Source organism: Anomaloglossus baeobatrachus, chromosome 6, assembly GCF_048569485.1.
Source record: "Anomaloglossus baeobatrachus isolate aAnoBae1 chromosome 6, aAnoBae1.hap1, whole genome shotgun sequence".
Lineage (NCBI taxonomy): Eukaryota > Metazoa > Chordata > Amphibia > Anura > Aromobatidae > Anomaloglossus > Anomaloglossus baeobatrachus.
Genome location: NC_134358.1, coordinates 106,377,751 through 106,403,878, shown reverse-complemented (window position 1 = coordinate 106,403,878; position 26,128 = coordinate 106,377,751). Strand labels below are relative to the sequence as shown.

At 40.3% G+C, this 26,128-nt stretch overlaps 1 protein-coding gene across 3 annotated transcripts in view; it reads left to right on the top strand.

The window, feature by feature from the left end:
• Positions 1–26,128, top strand: part of ZFHX4 (zinc finger homeobox 4) — a 228,663-nt gene that overhangs the window by 23,724 nt on the left and 178,811 nt on the right. For all 3 annotated transcript variants that reach the window (XM_075353159.1, XM_075353157.1, XM_075353158.1), the window contains exons 2-3: positions 12,648–15,256; positions 16,402–16,904. In XM_075353159.1, coding sequence (XP_075209274.1) covers positions 12,694–15,256; positions 16,402–16,904 — 3,066 coding nt within the window. In that variant the 5' untranslated portion in view covers positions 12,648–12,693. The remainder of the gene's footprint in view (positions 1–12,647; positions 15,257–16,401; positions 16,905–26,128) is intronic.

Genomic DNA, 26,128 nt, shown 5'->3' with positions numbered 1-26,128 from the left:
TTTATTGAGAAGAACTTGTAGGACCAGCACAAGAACAGACGTTTCAGTCAAAGACCTTCATCAGTGTGCATTCAGGGGGTCCGCAGAAGGTATAGCAACTTGAAAAATAGCGTAGTCAGGTATGACGCAGTGTCCACCGCTGTCTGTGTGACAATGCACGCACACTGAGGAAGGTCTTTGACCAAAACGTCTGTGCTTGATCTGGTCCTACAAGTTCTTCTCAATAAAAGACCACTATTCACATTTATCTTGAGTGCCAAATTTCTACATCTACTTGAGCGGGTTTTGGACCCTACTTGAGCACCGCCCCAGAAGTGCCGTGTGCATCAACTACGTTATTAAAAGGTCACACCATATTTACACTGTTATACAAGCTGGACACTGACTACTTTACATTGTATCAAAATGTCATATCTTCATTGTTGTCCCATGAAAGGTTATAATAAAATATTTACAAAAATGTGAGGGGTGTACTCACTTTTGTAATATATTTATATTGCACAGTCTTCAGTACTCCGTGGCATGTGATTTATTCAGCGATATTGCACAGAGTTTTAAACTGCCAGAAAGAAGATATTTTAAAGCAGTTTTACGTAATCAAAAAATGTGCCCAAACGCTTGGGTGTTTATGGGGCACTACTAAAACAGCAAGATCGTATTCACACTCCCTTGGTTTAGCACCAGTTCTCCACTGCTGATCCAGTCCTTTTTTTATTGGAGGCAGTGGTGACATCACTACTACATAGCATGTTACCACTGCAGCTAATCACTGAGCTCAGCAGCTCTTGCCATCTACCACATTAGAGCCTCTGTGCTCAGTAATTTGCTGTGACAACTCAGTATTCACTATAGCACTATTAAAAGGTGTTATGCATTTTCTTGACCATTTTCTCCTCATTAATGCTTGTAACCCCAATGAAATCCCCACAACAGGGCATAGTTTCTTAGAACTCTGTAAGGTGGAGTTCCTCTGTTATTATTTTAAGAAATTTATGAATTGAAAACTGGGTGTTACTATTCCTCCTTTCAAAAGGGTGCATCACGTTCCCTGTCAGCACTGATGGGATGATGTCCAGTTTTGTACGGACATACTTCTTGCTGGTAGCAACCCAGCAGTGAATGTATTTATATATTTCTAGACGGAATAACAGAGGACTGATACAATATTTCATGTGGAATATCTTTACTGAAATGGACTTCTCTAAAGAGCCAATGGGTCTTCTGTGAAGCAAGTTTGAATGTAGCTATCAATGTATATAGTGGTTTGAATCCATACTAGGTTTCAATGATAACTTGATAGAATGAAGAAGGGTATACAATAAATCACAGCCTCCCCATAGTACAGCCTCAGTCTTTGGGTACAAAATGTAAAGCATTTCTTAAATTTTATTTTATACTTCATTATTAAAGATGAATGATCAAATATTAGAACGTGAGAGAATACAAGCCATTTTGTTCTTATACAAACCATCTTGTCTTATAACTGATGTCATATGGCTCAACTAACACTGAATGGCGAGGAAGTTTCACATTTCTATACAAACACCTGCAGCTCTTATTGGTGCATAGTTTTGAGGAGTTACTTCTTTGTTTGGGATACTATATAAACTGGTCACATGATGTAATAAAGCAGAAACTTTCAGTACAACACATAGCATGTGCGCTGCATTGAATTCCCAAGAACTTGTAAAGCAAATCTTATTAATGTGAAATTCAAATGGCATAGGAGTGTATTTTGCTCACAAGCAGAAGTAGATCCTTGCTGTTGCACTAGCAGGTTGTCACTATACTATAACCTGTAACCTGTCTATCGCAAACTCAATACAGCGTAAAGAGACTCTATTTAGAATATAACCTTTTAATAAGTCAATTAAAAAGAGAGATGATTCCAAACCAACACAAATCAAGAGCTTAGTCTATTAACACTGTGTTGGGATCCATAGACAGACCTATGACGGAAAAGCATAAGAAACATAATATAAAGTGCAAAGTGATAAACCATGTCAGTATAAAATGCTTCAATCTCAGAAGAAGCAGCATAGTAGTCTGTACAGCCTCAAGGGAAAGCGGTCCAGATGCACAGGAATATTTTTCATTCTGTTGTGGCCCGTGTTGTGTCTCCCACCCTAACAATGGTTCCCAACATACTAGGCTCTTGATATGTGTTGCTTTGGGATCATCTCTGATTTTAATTGACTTATTAAAGGCTATATTTTAATTAGAGTCTCTTTACGATGGTTACTCATCATATTCTGAGAGATTTACAATTGGCAATACAATGGATTAGGTTACTTACAGTCAAACCCAATACAGATTTCCATAAGATGCTCTAATAAAATACTGTAATATTTCTATATTGCATTTCTTTGGCTATAAAGTTGGTGAAAATGTATCTGCATGTTCCATTTCGTCAGCCTCGACAATGGTCTGTGACTACTGGGTGAGAGAGGGAGTGCTGCCTCTTAATTGGTGGTGGCTGTGGTGTGGTACGATATTACCTGTGCATCAAGCTATAATGGTAAGATCATGCCAGGCCGGTTAATAAAAGAATAGCCACATATGCCGGTAAGTAAGAGCTGGTAGTCCTTTTTTGTCCAGCAGCCCCAGACCATGGGACATGGGGAATCACACAAACTCAACCTAGGACCAAAGCAGGTTTTAGAAACTTGTGAAGTGGTACTGGCTACATTTGTAATGACTTGTACCCCGAATGATATACCAATAAACAAATAAATCATTTGTACAAGAAATAGACTTGATCATCTCTATTCAATAGTTTTGTTGTATTTCCACTACTGCTGAAGTTCTTCCAAGAGAGGGATTGCATAGTGGTGGATTTGCAGGTTGAAAGTATTGACATATAAATAAACATGGTAATATGATTTGTTAATTCTCTGACATGATTAATGCAGTGAATTTCTTTCAAGAAAGACTTAATGGATTCCAAGGTTAATCTTTCTGTTTAGTAGGATTATGAACTTAAACTTTCAAATCTGAGAGGGATTTTTGAGGGTTGAAGAGGAAATGGATTGGGACCAGTCTCATCAATGAGCAGCTTGTAAAATTGAGTGCAATTTACATAACCGTTAAGTATGTTCCTAATGTACATTGTGCGCATTGTAATACCTGGCAGAACCTTTCTGATTTGTAGATTAATATTTATTTAGTAAAGGAAAATCAAAGGGATTAAGAAGTCATCATTTTAGCTCTAATCCTGCTTTGCATAGATGAGACCAAGAGATGCGATTAATGCTTAAGGCTCAACGGGTCTCTATCTTACAGAAATACACATTATTTGCATTGTGTTTTGGTGCACTTAGCGGATTTTTTGCTATCATCACTTTGGGCTGATTAGATTGATTGGAGAGAAATATATTACCGCACCCACCGTGGACAGTAAGAATCTCCATTCCCACCAGAAATGTTTTGTTTCTATTGATGGGTTTTATTTTAAGTGCCATTTTCAAATATAGACTATGAAGATAAAATATACTGTTATGTGTTACTCCGATATTCCACTGTGGCTCAGTTAAAAAGTAAAATATTACCTTCCCAGCAATACAGACAGATTAGGTTCCTACCAGGTCTTTACTATGGCATCCAAAAGTATACCGGTAGAGGTCAGAAAATTGAGAAGACAGCAACTCTAATCGGTAGCATCAATATCATTGCCTGTTTGCACAAAACCTTCCTCCTTGGAAGGAAAGGAAAATGTGTAGAAGGGTATACTTAAGTATGGTTTCCCATACATTACTCATCTTTATAATGGATAGTCTTCAGTTTTTAGTAAATCCGAATCCGGTTTTTTCTTACTTTTGAAGCCACGTCTGTAACAGGAGAGACAACAGAGATGAGTTTACGTAGAGCACAGTTGGCAAATATGTCATATGCCAAGTCTTTACACTTCTGGAAGTAATTGTAAAAGGACATGTACCACCTGAAATACTTACATATGTTCTGTATTTTTTGGACTTTTTTTAAGTTCTTAATATCAGCATATTTTTTATATATTTCATAGTGGAGCTTTCCCAAATAGGTCAACCACAAGCTTAGCATGGCTGACATGTTTTATGTTCAACAACAAATATTTTTTAATATGGGGCTCCTTGGCAGCAGCTTGTAGACTAATGCTATTCTGCTCTGTTAATTGTATGGAAATAATTATGCCTGTGCTCTTTTGTTTTGCTCATACAGGACAGTTTTCCAAATGTTTCATGCATGTTTGTTTACTGAGGCAACTTACAAGTAATTGCTCTCACTTCTTACATATTGATTCTGAAATGTACTTGGAAGAAAAAGGAACATGACTCAGACTTTAAATCCAGAATAGCAGCAAAAGCTGTAGAATGATATTGATAAATGTAAAAGAAAGAAATCTATCAGATTAACCAAGTCAGGCTGTGGTATCCACATTTATAACTTCAAATAGGCTACATAGCTTGGGGGCTTCCATTGTACTTGAAAAGTCCATAACTTGCGATTTTAAGCTGTGATCAACACTTGCTGAACCAATATCAGATGGCACAGTCTATGTGGAGGTACCAAGGGAGCAATTTAACTTGTATTTGACAAACTCTGGGATGGGATAAATATATTAAAGAGATGTCCACTACTTTAACATTGATGGCCTATCCTTAGGATTCAAGCTGCTGCCACTGTCACCAAGAACAGCTGATCGGCGGGATGGCTAGGTGTCGGATTCCAGCTGACCAGACATTGATGTCCTATCAGGTCATCAATGTCTGATCGGCCAAGGTCCGACACCTAGCCATCCCGCCGATCAGCTGTTATCGGTCCTGGTGGCAGCAGCAGGCAGTCGGAAATGCTCAGTTCCAGAGCTGCCCCGTCAATTGATAGCGGCTGTGGCCGGCTATTGCACATCACATCACATCTGTCTCCCATTCAAATTAAAAGGAGCTGGATGCGCAGTACCTAGCAGCAACCTCTATCAGAAGACGGGGCAGTTACAGAGCTGAGCATTTCCAGCTCCCAGGTGCTGCCACCGGGACCAAAAACCACTGATCGGGGGGGCAGGCAGGCAGGGTGTTGGACCCCAGCTGACCCGACATTGATGACCTATCCTAACAATATGGCATTAATGTTAAAGTTTTGGCCTAGATCTTTAAGTGTTAAGAGTAAGAAGTTGACTAGCTTCCTCCAGTAGCTAGCACGAGACAAACAGTTTTTGTTCTTTAGGAGGAAAGCTAATATGAATACTTTTTCATCCAGGGAACACTGCCCGAACCCCAAGTCTCCCTACGCCAGGTTGGTCTCCACAAAGTGAAACTTGTACCTCCAAAACCTCCCATCTGACAAAGGAATAGGTTTATAGGACTCTTTTCCTTAGAAAATCATTGAAAGACAAGTACACCCCTTCAACTTGAACTGTTTTAACCCTTTAGATTAGCACACTTCCCAAAACATTGACATTCTTTGCATAATTTCCATGAGTACCTGTTACAAAGTCATACTCAAAATATTTGTCCTTCTTTGATTCCTATGTAAAAGAAAACTCAAAAATCACCAGTCACATAACATTTGATTGGAAAATTAAAACAATATGAGCTTTTAGCCTCAATGGCCTGAAGGGAGCAGAGGAAAAATATGAGAGGGCGATAGGAGTAGTCATCAGGTAGAATGGCACTCTCCAGTCTGCCTTTGTAAGCTATCTCTCTTTTTTTTTACGTGCCTACCATTAAAGACATACTATATTTGGTTACATCCCTCTATTCAGACTTAATTACCTTCTCTCCTTTTGTCGTGACATGGGTGGAAAGTTTTTTTTGTTTTTTTTTGCTGTGTCAGAAGAGGTCGTCACACATTCTTCTGCAGTTCTCTTCATTAATTCCTCCTTGCAGAAGCATTTTCTATCGTGCTGGGAAGGTAGAAGGGTGTAATGGAAGAACCCTGAACCATCAGCAGGAAGCACTAAGCTGGTTAATGCAGTATAATTGTCTGGACATAGACTGGCCTTTGTTTGTGCGGTTCACTACGAATCAGCTGTAATTAACTCCAGAGTGTTTCCAGATTGCCAGCAAAGAAAAATTACAGCTTTTCTGTTTTAAATTGGAAAGAGCACAAAGACATTAACTATGCAGATTGCTTTTACTTTGATATATTTCTGTCCACTAAGGAAAAGCTTATTTCGCTCCCACTCCCCCCAAAATAACAATGACTTGGTTATTTGATTTAGGGTCTTTTAAAGTGTAATGGCTACTAAATAGCTCATCTGTTACATATTTTACTTGTCATATTTCATAAGGTTCTTCTGAAAACTTTTTAAGTTCCTTGTGTTTTTATGAGCCTTTAAAGTATGGGGTGGCAGCTATTGCTTTAAGTTAGTAAGGCCCCTAGAATTTTATTGTTTGTTCACAGAATTCAGTAGTAGAAATAACTTATGCCTATATGTTTGGTATATACATTATAAGGATAGCTGTACACATTAGATAGCTATCGGCTGAACCATGCTTCAACCGATCGTTGAGTCGGCATCCATCTCAGCCAACATGTCTATGTAGGAGCACTTTCTCAGCCAAGTGCTCCTAGGTTGTCAACCAGAAAGCCACCGACTGATACATTGGCCGGCAGCTTATGTCTGAGAGCACAATGCAATTAGTTTTCCTAAATTGAACATTCACGATGCACAACTCTCCCAACCAGTTGGTGAACATACACAGTGGACAATCTGCCAAATCTTTTAGTATTAGCAGGTTCAGCCATCATGATCGACAATGCTGCCGACCAGTTGGCCAGCACCCTCCTACACCACAGTAGACCATCAGCCAAACCTTTCAATATTGGCAGGTTCAGTCATCATGGTTCACAACTCTCCCAATCAGTTGGCCAACACCCTCATACACAGTAGACCATCAGCCAAACCTTTTTGTATTGGCAAGTTCAGCCTTCATGGTCCACAACTCTTCTGACCAGTTGGCTAACATGCCCATACACAGTAGACCATCAGTCAAACCTTTCAGTATGAGCGGGTTCAGCTGCCATTAAAGCCACGTCTCACTAATCGACATCGCTGCTGAGTCACAGTTTTGTGATGCAACAGCAATCTCGCTAGTGATCTCATTATGTGTGACATCCAGCAATGACCTGGCCCCTGCTCTGAGGTCGCCGGTCGTTGCTGAATGTCCTGGACCATTTTCTTCAAAGGCGATGTCCTGCTGGGCAGGACACATCGCTATGTTTGACACTGTGTGACAGTCCCAATGATAGCAGAAATCGTTATACAGGTCGCTACTGCGATCTGTATCGTTACTGAGTCATTGGTAAGGTCTGCCTGTTTGACATCTCACCAGCGACCTCCCAGCAACTTACCAGCGATCCTTATCAGGTCGCATCATTTTCGGGATTGCTGGTAAGTTGCTAAATGTAACGGGGGCTTTAGTCTAATAGGTATAGGTGGCCTTAAGTCTTGTAATTTTCCAACAGCTAGAAAGGAAAAGAGACCAGGATTCTTACCGGAGTTAATGACAGATCTTTGCATATTTACATTTTGGCTTGTTTACTCAATGCTATTGATTATGAATGATCATATTTTGGATACAGGATATATTGGTAGGTCATAAAACCTGTAATGATAGGAATTACAAAGTTAATTGAGCCAAAATCCAGCACTTTCTCCACTAAATACACTACTTCATAGTCAAGGATTTTTGACATGGCTAAAAAAAGGTATGAGCAAAAAGTTTCTTGCTAATGGCTCTAATAATACTTCCCTTGTACAAAAGATATGTCAGTAACTAATGCAAAGAGAGTCCAGCCAAAATCTTTTTTTTTTTCCTTCTGAATTTAACAATAAGGAATTTAAGCTTCAATGTGGCTTTAGTCACTAAAGAAAAGAAGCTCTTGGTGTCTGCATAATACCACTTTGATGGATTTTTTCATCAGTCCTCTGTACGTGGTAACAAATAAACAAGTATAATTATACTTGTGAAGGCCTATTCATTCCTTTGTCAGGATTAGATATATGTGCAGTTTTCACACTGAGCTTCTCTTTTGTCTTTGCCTAACTCTCTATGACATATTGATAGAGGATTTGGTATGGGGAAAAGGCCACAGCAGAGACAGTGATGACCTTTTGGAAACTTGATATAATTCAAGGATTTTTATTTATTTACTTTTTTTTTCACCCCCCCCCTCTTGTTAAGATTTGTAGTTTGGTAGCACATTATGTCAGAAGTGGGCAACTTTTAACCCTTTCTCAAAGAAGAGAATTGATGACAAAGTATTTGAGATGGTCAAATAGCAGATGGGATAGCAAAAACAATAGGCTAAGAAGCCCATTGGCTTTCTCTCGCTCTTGGTTCTTAAGCAGTGTGGCTAACCTTAGCATTCCTTTCCTTTCATCCTATCCTCTTGATCAGATCACGTTCTTTTATTTAATCATTTCACAAACACTGTCTCACTGGACCGTAGAAGAAGGTTGGAGACCATCTCAATTAAAAAAAACAGGAGTATTCCGTGATTCGAGTTCTTTTGTTCTGATCTGAATTCTGCATTTTAAGTTCAGCTGCCATTGTTTCTTTTTATCAGAGATTTCTGGGAAGGTTTTTTCCTTTTTTAGTTTTTTAAAGCGCTCGGTAATCATGCAAAACACTAACCCCTGAAGAGGAAGCTGAAGTCAATAATTGTGCCACTGAATTTTGACACCACCCCCCCCCCCCAAAAAAAAAGAAAAGGGGTGTCGAGTTCACTTTTTATATACTGTAACAGAACAGCTGCTACTTTTGCACAGAGGTATGTGTTTGTTTTTATTGTTTTTGATTTATTTTTGCTTTAGTTTTAGCCATTCCTTCTCATTCCTTGTTCATTTAGCGCACTTTTCAGCCTGTGACGCTGTCCTGTGGATACGTTTGGGAATGAAAGCCTCCCACATAAGCCCTTAGTGCTTTTTGTGCTTCTGTTCTGTATTCAGCAGAGGACTTTAAAGTGTTTGCAGTGGCAGAGTTACTGTTTACTTTTCAGCACAACTTTGCTAGAACTTTTTAAAGAAGGGTTATAACTGCAAAGCTTGAAATTTTTTTTTTCTTTTTTTCCTCCTGGGCTGTCTACACCGACACCTCCAAAAAATAGTATTTGAGTTGACAGGAGTATTAATTAAATGTAACATCTGTTTGTGGAATAACTTCTGTAATTATTTATATCTTATGTTTTAATCAGACCACCAAATAAGAAACATTCTCATATTTTCTCCTGTTGACTGACTTGCACAAATATACATCACCTATGTGCAAGCAGTTTCCCATTAGTTCAAAGAAATTGTATTTATTTTTTTATATATATTTTCTCTTCGTGAAGTGCATATGTGTTTATACAACTGTGACCAAAATCTGATGTCATTGTTTAGAGGGGTGTTTGATTAATTTTGGGAGGTTAACGTATAGAGATGTTTGTTATGGCAACAGTACTAGTTAGATTAGTAAACTTTCTATGTATAGTGATTGCAAGGGTAAGGTATGTGACCGGCCCCTCCTCCGCCTCCTCTATGACTATTTTATCTTAAGAAGGAAAGATCATATTCATTTGCCTTACACTTTTCAACTTGCATTTTGAATATTGTCGAAAGGTTATCAATTGCACATTAGGCACCAGCCTGACTGAGGTTCACGCGACACATTGAGAGTGATCAGTTTTTATAGTTGTGCTGACTGCATTCGTATTATGATATGGGCATTAGCTAAAAACCCCATTAATGATCTGCAAATCAGCTGAAAATGAACCAAGAAGGTGGAGTTTGGATCTGCCACTTTTTAATGCATTCACTTATGTATCAGCACAACAACAGTCCTCGGAAATTAACTCAGCACTATATATTTCACCCTTTTGTTTTTACGCTTATGGTGTTTTCTCGAAAATTCCCCATCCGAAAGGTAAACATGTCTGTGTTTACTAATTTAGAAAATGATTCCTCTTTCATGCTCTTTGTGATCAAATTATTTCAAAGGGGTTGAAATCTCCTTGCATTCCAAGAGCATAATTAACCTGTAACTCATCAATGATTAAAATTACACACCAAGCTTTGTGACGCTTGATGCAGAAGCAATTAGACTGTCATTTTAGCCATCAATGATACCAAAACTAATTTTGATTCATTTTCAATCTATGCAAATCATCTGATGTATCTGATAATTCTCCCATTCTGACATAGCTGATGCGATTTAGATTTGATTACTGTAAAAATGAAACCCTTACCCTCCATATTTTGTCTCCTAAACTGACCTTTAAGCTAAGCAAACGTTAGAAGTAAAAAGAATGTGGGAAAGAAGATCATATGTGATTATTAGGAGAAAACAATGATTCTTTTGTTTCAGGGCTTTTTTTTCCAAGACCTCTTTGTAATACTTTTTTTTTTTCTAGCAAACAGAAAGTTCCTATCAAGTTCTTATATCAAATGTGTCTTATCAAGATAAGCCCTTTTTGAAATGAAGCTGCTGCAACTTGTAAGGCTGGGGTCACACGTAGCGACGCACCAACGATCCCACTAGCGATCCGACCTGGCAGGGATCGTTGGTGCGCCGCTACATGGTCGCTGGTGAGCTGTCAATCAGGCAGATCTCACCAGCGACCAGCCACTCGTGTAATAATGCTGCGCTTGGTAACCGGGGTAAAAATCGGGTAACTAAGCAAAGCGCTTTGCTTGGTTACCCGATATTTACCCTGGTTACCAGCGTACACCGCTTACAGGCTGCCAGCGCTGGCTCCCTGTATGCGTAGCTAGGATACACATCGTGTTACTAAGCAAAGTGCTTTGCTTAGTTACCCGATATTTACTCTGGTTACCAGTGTATGCTGCTTACACAGTCGGTGCTCGTTGGTCTCCCACAGTCAAACACGCCGATGTGTGCTGCACAGAGGGAGACCAACGAGCAAAAAATGAACCAGAACAGTGTGTAATGATCAGCGATTTCACATCAGGGGCCAGGTCACTGCTTAGTGTCACACACAGAGAGATCGCTGATTAGGTCACTGAGACGTCACAAAACCTGTGACTCAGCAGCGATCTCGCTATGTGAGAAGTACCCCTTAGGTCTCCCACAATCAGGTGATATCACATGAAAATGGCAACTGATCATATGTTTAATAATAATATTTATTTTCATATAGCGCCAACATGCTTCAGCATCACTGTCCCCATTAGCGCTCACAATCTAAATTCTCTATCAGTACACATATATGTGTTTGGAGTGTGGGAGGAAACCGGAGCACTTGGAGGGAACCCACACAAACATGGGGAGAACATACAAACTCCTTGCAGATGTTTTCCTTGGTGGGATTTGAACCCAGGATTCCTGCAAGATTGACTAACCTTGGCCACCGTGCCATCCATTTCCTTTGCAATGCCATGAATATTGCATGGAATACCAATCAAAGCAAACACCTATAAAGTGCCAAATGGGTGAGCCAAATCTGAAGTCAAGAGTGTCTCCTGCGGGCAATACAATTTTACGATGTCCTTTTATTGGAGATGGGATATTTTATCAAGACATCTATACTTCTCAAAATTGAAATTGCTACACCAAAAAGGAAAAATCATGGAATTATGGAAACCACAGGATGGCTAGGTATGGAAATGATGAAAAACTAGAAACAAAAATCTGAAAACTTTTCGATTTCTTCAGTATTGAGTATGAGCACAAGGCGCAGAAATATACACACTTCCACATCTTGTCATGTTAATAATAAGGATATTAATGGTTGTCTGAGGAGTGGTCTGCCATGCTGAATGCAGTTGGATAAATCATCAAGATCTACTGCTTAAAGTATTTCTGTAATCCCATACCTTTTCTGTCTTGGTGTTGCAATCTCAATGTTAAGGAATAAATAAAACTGTAGAAGTCAAACATAGGCTAAATGGCTGTCTAAAGTTCTGTAAGGCCCTAGTACTAGATATGTCTCCTTTTGGCTAGATTTCACACATCCAACATTCATGGTCCAAGTAAGAAGTGCTATGTCCAAACTGACCTGAACTCAAAAGACTCATAGGCTTATATGAAGCTGTACCCTTCAATACCTGTTGACTATCCAAACATTGAGGTCCATCCACAGACTGTGAATGTCATATCTGTGATACCGGCCCATAAGCTAAATGGAGTATGGTGATAGTTGGAAAACTAACTGATCTGCCTGAGATTGTAGTCCTGCCTCAGTTAGGTTTTATTTTTCCTAGTAAAAGGGTTGTCTCTTCTTGGTCATTATGTAGTTTTGGTAGGAAGTGCCGTATGTTTCCATTTGAGGTGGATTCCATTGGTCCTATTGATATCCTATAATTGTCCCCTTTAGCACAAGTAACTTGATAAGATCACAGCTGTAATTGAAACTAATGTCCCAATCCATAGTGTATTTACTGCATAAAGTAAATCTGTAGCAGTGAAGGATAGTTCTCCGCTTACCAGAGTTTGCCCAGTTGGCTCGCCATTGGCAACCGATATCGTGTACTGACTAAAATGCAAATGTAAAAAATGGTAAATAGGACAGATTCTTCTGGAAGTAATGTCTGGATGCCAGTCTGACATGTTCAAAGTATATTATGAAATATTAATGTAAGCTTTTTATTTGACAATTGTTTTATCACAATAATGAGTTAGTGACCAATAAGTAACACAAATGGCTTCTCTCAACCTTCTTTCTTTCTCCAGGTCCCTGACAGGCCGGATGAAATGAGATCCACATGTAGCAATTGCCATGGAAACCTGTGACTCCCCTACTATCTCAAGGCAAGAAAATGGGCAGAGCACATCAAAGCTATGTGGAGCGACACAACTTGATAATGAGGTGCCAGAAAAAGTCGCAGGGATGGAGCCTGACAGGGAAAACAGCTCTTCAGATGACAACCTGAGAACGGATGATCGCAAAAGTGAAATCTTGCTGGGTTTTGGTGTGGAGAATGCAGTTGCCACTCAGGTTAACTCAGCAAAAGAGATACCCTGCAACGAATGTGCCACTGCATTCCCCAGTTTACAGAAATACATGGAACACCACTGCCCTAACGCTCGCCTTCCTGTCTTGAAGGACGACAATGATAGCGAAATAAGCGAGCTAGAGGACAGTGATGTGGAGAATTTATTAGGGGATATAGTTTACCAGCCTGATGGATCAGCTTATATAATTGAGGACTCCAAAGACAGTGGGCAGAATGCACAAACAGGAGCAAATAATAAACTCTTTTCTACAGCTATGTTTCTGGACTCGCTTTCAGCAGCTGGAGAGAAGAGTGATCAGTCTGTTTCAGCATCCATGTCTTTCTACCCACAGATCATTAACACTTTTCATATTGCTTCATCCCTCGGGAAACCATTTACGGCCGATCAGGCTTTCCCAAATACCTCAGCATTAGCAGGAGTTGGTCCTGTGTTGCACAGTTTCCGCGTCTATGATCTCCGACATAAGAGAGACAAAGACTATCTTACCAGTGATGGCTCAGCCAAAAACTCCTGTGTGTCCAAAGATGTTCCAAACAATGTGGACTTGTCTAAATTTGATGGTTGTGTTAGTGATGGGAAAAGGAAACCTGTTTTAATGTGTTTCTTGTGCAAGTTGTCATTTGGTTATATTAGGTCATTTGTAACCCATGCTGTGCATGATCATCGGATGACCCTTAATGAAGAGGAGCAAAAGCTTCTCAACAATAAATATGTGTCTGCCATAATACAGGGGATTGGCAAGGACAAAGAACCTCTTATAAGCTTTCTGGAACCAAAAAAACCCAATTCTGTTTTCCCCCATTTTTCTACTACAAACCTCATAGGCCCCGACTCAACCTTCCGTGGTTTATGGAGTGCTTTTCATGTTGAAAATGGTGACTCTTTGCAGGCAGGATTTGCATTTTTGAAAGGAAGTGCAAGTTCAGCTGGCTCATCAGAGCAGTTACATGGGGTCAACCAAATGCCAAAGGCTGAAGTGAACTTGGGGGGCTTGCCCAGTCCAAAAGCAAGCACTCCAAATACCTCTGTGTCCCACAGCCACTTTTCATCTGACTCAAACAAGCAGGTGGACAGCAGAAACCAAGACAGCAACTGTGAAAGGCAAAAAGAGACCAGTAATTCACATCCTAATGGTGAGCTCCCTATTAAAAGTGAGCCTGCTGAAGGGGTAGATGAAGAAGATTCATATTCTAATGAACTTGATGAGGAAGAGGTTTTAGGTGACGTGGCAGATAGTATTGGTAGCAAAGATTTCCCTCTCTTAAACCAAAGCATTTCTCCTTTATCATCCAGTGTGCTAAAATTTATTGAAAAGGGTACGTCCTCATCATCTGTGACTGTTTCTGATGACTCAGAAAAGAAAAAGCAAACTGCTGTATTTAGAAATATTAGCAATGTTGCTAGTAGCTTTAATATTAGTGGCAAGGACTTTGAGGATGCAAGTGCCAGAAGAGACTGTGCAAATTCTCTTTCACCAAATGAACTAGTTAGAGGAGAAGAAGATAATTCTAATACTCCTCACCAGCATAGCTTCATACATGGCCTAAGTGAGGGCTCCCCAGGAAATGGTATAGAGTGTCCAAAGTGTGACACAGTCCTGGGGTCCTCAAGGTCGTTGGGTGGCCACATGACAATGATGCATTCTAGAAACTCTTGCAAAACTTTAAAATGCCCCAAATGCAACTGGCACTATAAGTATCAGCAGACTCTAGAGGCCCATATGAAGGAGAAACATCCAGAGTCAACTGGCACTTGTGCTTATTGTAAGACTGGACAGCCTCACCCTCGGCTCGCCAGGGGTGAAAGTTACACTTGTGGCTATAAACCCTTCCGATGTGAGGTTTGTAACTACTCTACAACTACCAAAGGCAACCTCAGTATTCATATGCAGTCAGACAAGCACCTAAATAATGTCCAGAACCTACAGAATGGGAATGGTGAGCAGGTCTATGGCCATACATCCCCAGCACCTAACACAAGTCTCAGTGGCTGTGGGACACCATCTCCATCTAAACCAAAACAAAAACCCACCTGGCGTTGTGAGGTGTGCGATTATGAAACCAATGTGGCAAGAAATCTCCGTATTCATATGACGAGTGAAAAGCACATGCACAACATGATGCTTTTGCAGCAAAACATGAAACAGATCCAGCACAATCTGCACTTAGGCCTTGCACCAGCTGAGGCAGAGCTTTATCAGTACTACCTAGCCCAAAACATAGGCCTGACTGGGATGAAACTGGAAAGCCCAGCTGACCCTCAGATGATGATAAACCCATTCCAGCTCGACCCTGCCACAGCTGCAGCATTGGCTCCAGGACTTGGTCAGTACTTCATATCGCTTCATCCTTACATGCCAACCGAAAGCTGTTTTCATATGGCAATATTCTGCATTAGTATTTGTGAGCCAAAAGCAGGAGTCGTGCACAGAGGACATAATGGTTCGATTTTGTTTACCACTTTCATGTTTGGTATCCACTCTCAAATTTGGCTAAAATACTGACCATAATGCTGCCGTGCGAAAGTGGCCTCATCATGTATAATGCATTAGCTATTTATTCAAAAGGTTTCCTAAGATTGAGTATAAATTTTAGCACTTTATACCTGATTTTTTACATAGTGTTTTATGTTTATGCTATATCTATAGTCTGTATAAAATGACTTGGTATTCCACTTTTTGTAGAATAAGGTAGGACATAAGTAGCTAACTGTAGTAGTAAAAGGAAATATCTCTACCCCACATTCGTCCTAGAAGTGAGAGATTTTGTAGCATTGTAATGCCAGCGATATGTCATAAGGAAGATTTAGACAACATGTGGCTTTTGTTGGACTACCGACTGGCACAACTTACTGAAAGTGGTGGTTGTGTAACAGCTGCAGAAAGTCACGCGGCCTGACTCACCGACTCATACCAACACAAGAGTTGAGCGTTGCTTCACTTTCAAGTTTAATTTTCCCCCATGTTATATTATTTTAAAGACGGTTATTAACGTTGTGGCTTTTCTTAGGTTAAACAGTATGAGCACTATGCCTCGTATATAGCAACCTGACGGATGCACCTATAAAGACTACATTTGATTTTAGTGAGTGCGCAATAGACTATTTATAATTCACTGTCAATTATTTAGTGGAACTACAATTAGCTCTCTGTAAATTAATCTAGGGGATGTGGCAAAGCATTCCTGTTTTGTTATTTTATTGATCACCTTTTCTGGCTTTGAAAATACAAATTCCTGAATGACATCATGCCCAGTAGGAGTAATTAAAGCTATCTGATGAGGGAATTTAAAAGTTGAAAGGGATGATTGTAATTGATCCTGATTCAATCCTATTACAGCTTTTTATAGTTTAAGCTCCAGAGAAGGCAAACTCCTGGTTGAGGCTTTATTTTACGGATTCCATTGTGCATATTCTTTGCTTTCTGGTCTCCAAGTTCCTCTTTTCATTTTTTTTCTCCCTTTCTCCGTAGTAAATAATGAGCTGCCGCCTGAAATCCGACTTGCCAGTGGTCAGCTAATGGGTGATGACCTGTCCCTCCTTACTACAGGAGAGCTGTCACCTTATATCAGTGACCCAACGTTGAAGCTTTTCCAGTGTGCTGTTTGCAACAAATTCACCTCTGACAGCCTGGAGGCCCTGAATGTGCATGTGAGCAATGAACGCTCTCTCCCTGAAGAGGAATGGAGAGCTGTAATTGGAGACATCTACCAGTGCAAGCTGTGTAACTACAACACTCAGCTGAAAGCCAACTTCCAGCTTCACTGCAAAACTGATAAACATATGCAAAAGTATCAACTGGTGGCTCATATCAAAGAAGGGGGCAAAACCAATGAGTGGAGACTGAAGTGCATCGCTATTGGTAATCCGGTGCATCTGAAGTGCAATGCTTGTGATTACTACACCAACAGCGTGGATAAATTACGCTTACACACCACCAATCACAGGCATGAGGCGGCCGTGCGGCTGTACAAGGTAAGACAAGATGGTGGCTTTCCTCAACTTTTACCTTGAAAACAAAAATGTGCTGTCTCAAAATTCCCTGAAAGAAAATACGGAGTTTCCATCTTTCGTTCTTTCTTTCCATCTTTCTTTCTTTTTCTCTTGTTCTGTCTAGTTATATTCTAGCTCTTTCATTCCTTATTTCATTTTATCTCTTGCTATTTTCCCTCTTTTAGTTCTCCCTTTTTCTTTTTTTATTTTCTTCCTTTCTCTTTTTTATTCCTTTCTTTCTTGTTTTGTTCTTACTTTCTATTTCTATGTCTACTGACTTGTTTCTTTTCTTTTTACTGTCCTTTTTTTCTTCTTTTCTTCTATCTATATATCTATTTATTTTCTCTTTCTTTCTTTCGTTCTTTCGTTCTTTCTTTCTTTCTTTCTTTCTTTCTTTTCTTTTCTTTTCTTTTCTTTTCTTTTCTTTTCTTTTCTTTTCTTTTCTTTTCTTTTCTTTTCTTTTCTTTCCTTTCCTTTCTTTCTCTCCCTCATCTTCAATACCATCCTTCCTTCCTATTTATTCATTTTTTTCCTCACCTTCTCATTCTTACTTTATTTAGCTCTTTCCACTGTACTTTCCTTTCCTTCCCTCCTTCATTCCCTGCTTCTTTGTTTCCTTCCTTCCTTGTTTCCTTCCTTTGTTTTTTTTGCCTTTTTTCTTTCATCTCTCTCACCTCTTTTTATCCATTTAAATAATTTATCTCTGTTTTTATTGCTTACAGAAGTGTAAGTAGTTTTCTATATCATGTTTTCCTCTGATTGGTTAACATAGGTATAACTATGACACAATGCCAATACATTGTGTTTTTTTTGCTATGTACTTTGCTATGAAGTTCCATACTATTGGCATTCTGACTTTATACAGTAGATATATCAAAGTATCAAACAGTATATAGTATAGTGAGACTGTTTGTTGTTTTTTTTTTGTTTGTTTGTTTTTTTAAATTGAAAGAGGATTTTAGCTTACAAGAATGATAGGCCTACAAAATATATGTGATGACTATAGGAAATCTCCAGTTATAGTTGTCAGAGTTGCCTAAGGTAGAGTAAGCCCACCCATCTCTGCTAAGTAACTCTTGACTACTAAAATGATTTGCTGTCAGTTTTGCTGCTGACGGCTGCTTAACGCTGGACTGTTCACTGGCAAGTACACCTCCCATGTGCAATCAATAATCAATAGCATTCATCATGCACATCCGAGGCTGGTAGGCCTCGCTATGACACCATGAGACAGATCCTGCATGGGCCAAAGCAAGAATAAGAATAAGAAGGTTGCTTACACTGTAATTCCAATTATATGGGTTAATATATTCTCACATGGAGTGGAAGTGAAGCCACACGGCTATCACATGAATGTTTGAGATTCAAGTGTTCAATTAAAAAACAATCTAGAGATGTGCAAAGGCAAGTGCATTAGATGGGAATCAATAGTTATGGCGTTGCCTGCTGCAAATTTTCACATGCAGATATAAAAAATTGTGTGTCATGGTATTCAGGGAAAGAAACTAGATAGATAGATAGTCTTCAATATTTTCATGTATTGAGGCATATTACTAAAAGAGAAATATCCAACCCCAATGGCAGGAATTAATCATACCGTGTAATCAGAAAATACAACCTGGTTTGATATGAACGGCATCAGATTTTTGCTCAGTGTTACTAGTGTAGTGTAGATTAGGTGCATTAATATACCCAATGATCACCATCGTCTCCAGTTTCCAGCGTAGTGCAGCTCCTCTTCTGAGTCATGTGACACTGATTCTCCATAGACTAAAGCTCCCGTCACATTTAACAACTTACCAGCGATCCCGAAAACGATGTGACCTGATAAGAATCGCTGGTAAGTCGCTGGGAGGTCGCTGGTAAGATGTCACACAGTCAGATCTTACCAACGACGCAGTAACGATCAGTGACCTGTATAACGATCTCGGCGGGGGGCGATGAGACTGTGTTAGGAGGTCGTTGGTAGGCGTCAAACACAGCGATGTGTCCTGCCCAGCAGGACATCGCCTTTGAAGAAAATGGTCCCAACCATTCTGCAACAACTAGTGATCTCACAGCAGAGGCCTGATCGCTGGTGGGTGTCACACATATCGAGATCGCTGCGTCACAAAAACAGTGACGCAGCAACTATCTCATTAGCGATCTCGTTGTGTGTGATGGGGCCTTTACACTGCAGAAGAGACTTCCTTACACACAAACCCCAGTGGGATAGAGCAAATCAGAATAGAAGTCATGTGATCAAGGAGAGGACTGGAGCAGCGCTGGAAACCATGGCAGGTGGCAATCGGGGAGGAAGTTAATACACCTAGACTAGACTACATATATATGAACACAGGTATAGCCAATAAACATTTTCATAGGAGTGCTTTTTTTAATAAGCTAATGCAAATGTGAGCACTTTGCTTTCAGTGGCATGCTCCAGCAGCCAAAGGGTTACACTGTGCTTTACCGGCTAATGTAGCTTCCTCTGCTTACTGGACTGTAATCGGAGAAGATGTGTGGGGGAGTTAAAAAAATATTTAAGTTATTTTAACTTATACCCTTTACCTAAATGTCATCTTTGATTAAACAGCCAAATAAGTAATAGTTCATCATGCACAAGCTGAGCTGCTCTTTAACAGTTTCATGTTGCCAGAAAACAGTATATCACCATCACATGAAGCAAATACATCGCAAGCATAGACTACTATACAATGCGCTGGCCACACCAGTATATGTACACCTACAGCAGAGGAGTTATATACAGTTATAGTCAACGTCAGATTGGGGTGTCTGGGGCCCACAGGAGGAGTTGACTCCAGGGCCCACTCTACAGTGCATGCAAATACCTGTTAGCCGTTTTATGCATTATGGTGGAGGGTCAACAGGAAAATACAGGAGACTTCTGCACATCTGCTTTGCGCATACAATAACTGGGATGTACAATAATCGAAATTTGCATTAAAGGGGTTCTTTGGTGAAAATAAGTTATCAACGCTCCATGGAATCCACAAGATCAGTGATAACTTATTAATTGGTGAAATCCAACCATTGGAAACTGCACCAATGGAAGAATCTAGAAATTTTATCTCTTACAGGGCATTTTTAATCCCATTTTAAAAGCAACAGCAGGTTGGATGTGTGACCACAGCTCCATTCAACCTCTTTGGGACGGCCAGAAAAAAACAAGTGCAGCGCTTGCAACCACTGAGTGAATCAGTAGCTGAGTCAAACATAAGCTCTAGTCTAAGGGCTCTTTTCCACTTGCGAGAGACTCGAGCGTATCTCACATCACATCACCCGAGACTGCCTGCCTCTCTCATGACAGGAGCAGGTCAGCTGCATGTATTTCTATGCAGCTGAGACACTCCCATCGGGAAAGAGGCAGGCTGACCCGGGTAATGCAATGCAAGATGGAATCATACCCTTATGGTGATAAAAATTCCCCATGCTGCTGATCAGTGCAGGTCCCAGCAGTCGGACCTCCAGAAATGAATAAGTTATCAGTTAGCCTGTGGGAAGGTGATTACTTCTTTTCATCATAGAACGTCTGTAAGTGCATCTTTGCAGCTGTGTAATATCACAGGACAGAGAGGGGCTAAACTTCCAATTATTTCTTCTCTCATGGAAATAATCTTATTCTCATTAATATCATAGCAAACAAATGACCACTATAGACCACACAATCCACTCTGCCAAGACCAATAAAATCACATACAAGGGAAAAATAGTACAACATCGTGACTAGACCACATATTATTACCAAATAGTGACTGAATAGTACCACATACAAGGGACAAATATTACCACATTATGACCAGACTACATATTACCACCACATAGTGAATAAAGCATACCACATACAAGGGATAATTACTGCCAACCAAGGAACAGATCACATATTACCATCATGTACTTTCCAAATAGTACCACAAACAAGAGAGAAATACCAACAAACTTTGACCAGGCAACATATTACCATCACATAGTAGCCAAAAAATACCACATACAAGGGATCGACACACCATCACTTCTTCCAGCCAGGACTCCTCGCTATAGAAAATAACACACAGAGAGCTTCAGCTGATCACTTCTAGAGCACATTCCCCACTTTTTTTTCCCAAGTTCACACTACACTGCACTAGATAAAGAAAAAAAGTAACTTAGTGATGCCTTGCACATTGCGTTTTTTTGGGGGGGGGGTTTAATACAAAAAAAAGCTGTTTTTACAGTACTAGCAAAAGCTATGATATTTCAGAAATACTGAATTGGAAAACTCCTGTGTTTTTGAAAAGTGCAGCATGTCAATTCTTTCAGTGTTTTTGCAGCATTTTTGTTCATCATGGAAAGCAATGGGAATATATAAATTCTGCAAATAATGCAACCATGAGTTTTTGCAGTTTTTTTCGTAAATTAAATTAACTTTATTAAACGTGTACCGTAGATACAATCTGCACCAAAAAAACAGGGAAAAAAGCAGCAAAAAAGCAACACAAGGCAATAGTCTAACAGGACCTCTTTAATATTCCTACCCATGGAAAAAGTATCTTCAAAGTAAGGGCTTACTCACATTTATGTATAACTCTGATGAGTGCTACTTGATATTTTATCGGATAGCACTTGCTCCAATGTTAAACTATGGGGCAGTGCCCATCAGAGCCTTTTTTTCCCATGCTGATTCAGGTTGAGAGAAAGTATTGGCCGTCACCTAGCCCCCTATATAAAAATTGAGACCCCACATAGCCCCACTATTTATAGTATGAAAACATAGAAGATCGGCTCACCCACCTTGATGAAGGATGTCACAGCCGGTGCACAGAGCATCCTGGCTTAGGACAGAATCTTGCAGAGAAGAAAAAGAGGAAAGTCTCCAGCATCCACGGAAGGTACAAGTGAGTAAATTAAAAAGTCTTTATTGAAGAATCATTAAAAACAAGGTTGGAGCCAGATGCCAACCACCATGATACAGACAGGGGAGGATAATCCTACGCGTTTCGGCGAAAAGACACCTTATCCATGAATAAAGTGTCTTTTTGCCGAAACATGTAGGATTATCCTCCCCTGTCTGTATCATGGTGGTTTACATCTGGCTCCATACTTGTTTTTAAAGACTTTTTAATTTACTCACCTGTACCTGTGGATGCTGGAGACTTTCCTCTCTTTCTTCTCTGTACTATATACAGTATGAGCCCCCACATAGCCCTCTATAGACAGTATTAGCCACCATATAGACCCCAGTAAAAAGTATGAGCCTACAAATAACCCCCATAGACAGAATTAGCCAACACATAACCCCCTATAGAAAGTATGCGCCCTTACATAGCCTCATTTATAACAGCACATATAGAAAAAAAATATATGGAAAATAAAAACAACATATATTCACCATACTCCTGTTCCTAAGCAGCATCCTCCTTCTGGGTCAAATCTGGTGCGATAGTTAAAATGGCCGCCGATCTCTGATAGGCTGCCAACTGATGCCAGCACTTGGCAATGTCTGTCATGCACCACCTGCTAACTTCAGCTGCCGCCCTATAGGGCCGATGACCATTTAAATCACCCAGCATCAGTTACTGGCTGGACCATCTACGTCTGGCTTGGGGGCCCACCGTGGATTGGGGCCCACTGGAGCACCATCTGGTGTTCTGGTGGGCCAGACCGATGCTGGATATAGTCATAAAACGCAGGCGTGAAGAGAACTTTACAACTCAAAGCTATGGCCTGAATGTCAAGTCCTTTAGCTTACAAGAGCGAAAAATTTGTATGGTCATAACCCTCATCTTAACCCAGGTCCATACCAGAGAGGGTTGTTGTATAATATACCGTACTTAGTGGTTATACAGTATGTGTCCAACTAACTTAAATGTTTGTGAACCTATTTGAAGGTGAATCAAGAAGGAAAAAAAACTTGGCAAATACAAACATTTTATGTGAAATAATAACTCTTTATTTTCTGTTTGGATGGCGGGGTAGTGAATTTTATGCCAAAAAAAAAATGTGTCCAATTAAAATTGCAGCAGGAATGTAATTTTGCAGCTCAATAAAATTGCTGTTTTTATTAGAAACAAACTTAAATGTATTATCCGTGCATACTGCATTCCAGGAAATATTTTACTCCTGCAGATCTTGAAGAAAAAAAAAAATAACCCCCTAATAGCCAAAGGCTGTTGAATAGCTCAGTAACTAGGCTTCTAACAAATTTCATATCAAATTCAATGAGAATAAAGCCTAATCTGCATGTAAATCTATAGACCCATACTATACCTCTGTGTACCTATACAATACATACAGGAGTCGTAAGGAAAAAATTTTTTACTTTTTTTCAAGAATTTCTTTAGGCCAAGGCCACACGGGGATTACTGCGAGTCCTCGCATGACATTCGGCTCACACAGTGGGAGCCGAGTGTCATGCGACTGTGGTCCGATCGTTCGATCAGACCACAGCTGTGCGGAGGGGAGGGAGGAATTTATCTCCCTATTTCCTCCATTGTCGGCTGATGCAATTCTCGTAGTGCACTCGCATTACACCGGTGTAACGCGAGAGCAGTGCGATGTTTCTTTCATCCCATAGACTTGAATGGGTGCAAGTGAAACAGGATGGTGCGCTGGTAGTCCATGCTGCTGAGTATCTGCAATGAAACATTAATGGGTTGCATTAGTAAAATAGTTATACTCAGAGTCCAATGCTACAACTATTTTATTGTGACTCTAGATGTACACTTAACAATTTGAACCAGCGCAATATGGACAATTTCTAGATGGTGTATCAGGCATCACTGAATTTAGCATTGATAGCCTTTCCTTAGGATAGATTATCAATGTCTGATCGGCCAGGGTTTAACACCCGGCTCCCCCACCGATCAGCTGATCTCCGTGCTAATGGCTGTAGCAGGTAGCCGGAAATTCTCAGTTCCACATCTGCCCCTTCATCTGATAGTGATTCCAGCGGGGTACTGCACACCCGCCTCCCATTCAAATCAATAGTAGGCGGATGTGTAGTATCCAGCCACGGCTGGTGTCAGAAGGCAGAGGAGCTCTGGAACTGAGCATTTCCGACTGCCTGCTGCCACCGCAAAACTGAGAACAGCTGATAGGAGGGGTTGCCAGGTGTTGGACCTCAGCCGATCAGACATTGATGACTTATCCTATGGATAGGCTATCAATGTAAAAGTAGTGGCAAACCTCATTAGGGGCCTACAGGTTAGTCCTTGCTAGGATTCTCGAGGAACATTTCAGGGTTAGGAACTACACAAGTAAATTTCGCAATGAACCCTTTTTTTCTGTATTTATTCACGGTGAGTAATACACCCACGCACAGCACTGCACAGTAATTCCCAGTCAACTGTGATGCAGCGCGGTTAGAATTTGACCTGGTATAGCTTACATAACATTGATCTGTTGGCCATGTAATGGTTACTAGACGGTGGGAACATTGAGCGGCCCGCTGTATGAATTGAAGCTGTTTCTGGTTATTTTTTTGAGTTTCTTTCTTTAAGCTTAATAGATTCGATAGGTAACAAGTGTAACAAAGCATTTTCCCTTTCAACTTTTACTTTTGTGCTGCATTTCTCTACAAGTATCACCAGCTTAAACGGAGTGGATAATCCAAAACAGACAGAACAATTAAGTCTAGGGATCATAATGGGTTAAAGTAGGTGGAAGGTGAAAGGTCAGCAGAAAAGCATCATCTGCCCAGATGCTTAACATTAAACTGATCTTTTTAATAAAAAATCTGTTTCACAGATGGTGTTTTAATGCCTTTGGCAGTATTGGGGCAGTTTTAACATTAGACGTATGCTAGTAAAAATTATTTCTGTATTAGACCAGAACAACACCTTTTGCTTTTATGTTCGGAGGTAGAAGGCATGTGGATAAATTTTTCTGGCATGGAACCCAGAAGCCCAGATCTGATGCGGTTTCCATATGGACTTAAATACCTGAATACCCAGTGTCTGTGAGCGATGATGATTGAAAGAGCAAACAAATACCGTACTGGAGCATTAGCATTACTATTCACAGAGCTTTCCTTAGGAATGTACTTTGCAACTCATTTATTTTAATGTATGTGCAGCAGTGCTGGCCTATTGGACTACCTTTTCTTAATAACATCCTTCTTGAGTATGATGTAAGACATGTGTGCTGGATCATGTAGCGTCTTAAAGGAAAATAGGATCTTAAATGTATTGTAACATCCTGATCACTGGGTTAATAACAACTAGAAGCTGCTATGTGACACAGCAATGCTGATATTGCAACTTGTTCACACCCGTTTTTTTTTATCTAATAACTATCATTCACTATATAAAAGTTCCATATTTTTGTTTTTATAAGATGCACCCCAAATTTAAAAAAAAAAGGTAAAAAAATGGGGTCCGTCTTATTATCCGGGGTGTCTTACTTGGGGTGAAGGGGGCAGCAGCGGTTGTGAAGCGGGGTCACAGGAGGCAGGGGCGGTGGTGTAGGGCAATGATACAGGCGGTGCGGTGGGTTTCCCAGATGCTTTGTCAGCGGTGCGAGCTTCAAAGAATTGGTGCCCGGAGTCAGCGCATGTGCAGATTGAGCTATCAGCTCAATGACAAGCCGAGATCTCATCTGCGCATGCGCAACCTCCGGGCACCATTTTCCTTAAGTCCTCTGCTGGGAGATCAGTGGGCCAGAGACGGCACGTGCACAGATGAGATCTTGAGCCTAGAGCTCCATCTGCGCACACGCCGACTCTGGGCGTCATTATTTGAAGCCCGCACCACTGACACAGCATCTGGGACACCCGCCGTACCGCCTGCAGCAACACAGAGCCGACAGCCAGCACAAGGCCCACAGCCAGCACAGGGCTCGCAGCCGACACAGAGCCCATTCTCCTCCTCCTTTAAACTACATTCAGATTATAAGACATACCCTTCATTTTCATCCCAAATTTTTTCTTAGAATCCAAAAAATACAGTGATTCAATTACTGCTATACAATCTTATAAGAAAGGTTTGATGGCTTGCTGGGAGTTGTAGTTATTCATCGTTCACACGTCAGTCTGCACTGCAGTTCAGCCTTCTATTCTTAAGCCAAATGATGGATGGTGCCAGGCACATCAGGCGGGATCCTTGTCTACACACTGAGCTTTTTATCCACTGTATGTTTTTTATGGATTTTTCACAATAAAGCTTCAGAGTTTTTCCAAGATGGTTGATGGCTTTTTCCACTTCTCTTAAAAGTCCTATTTTACTTGCTCT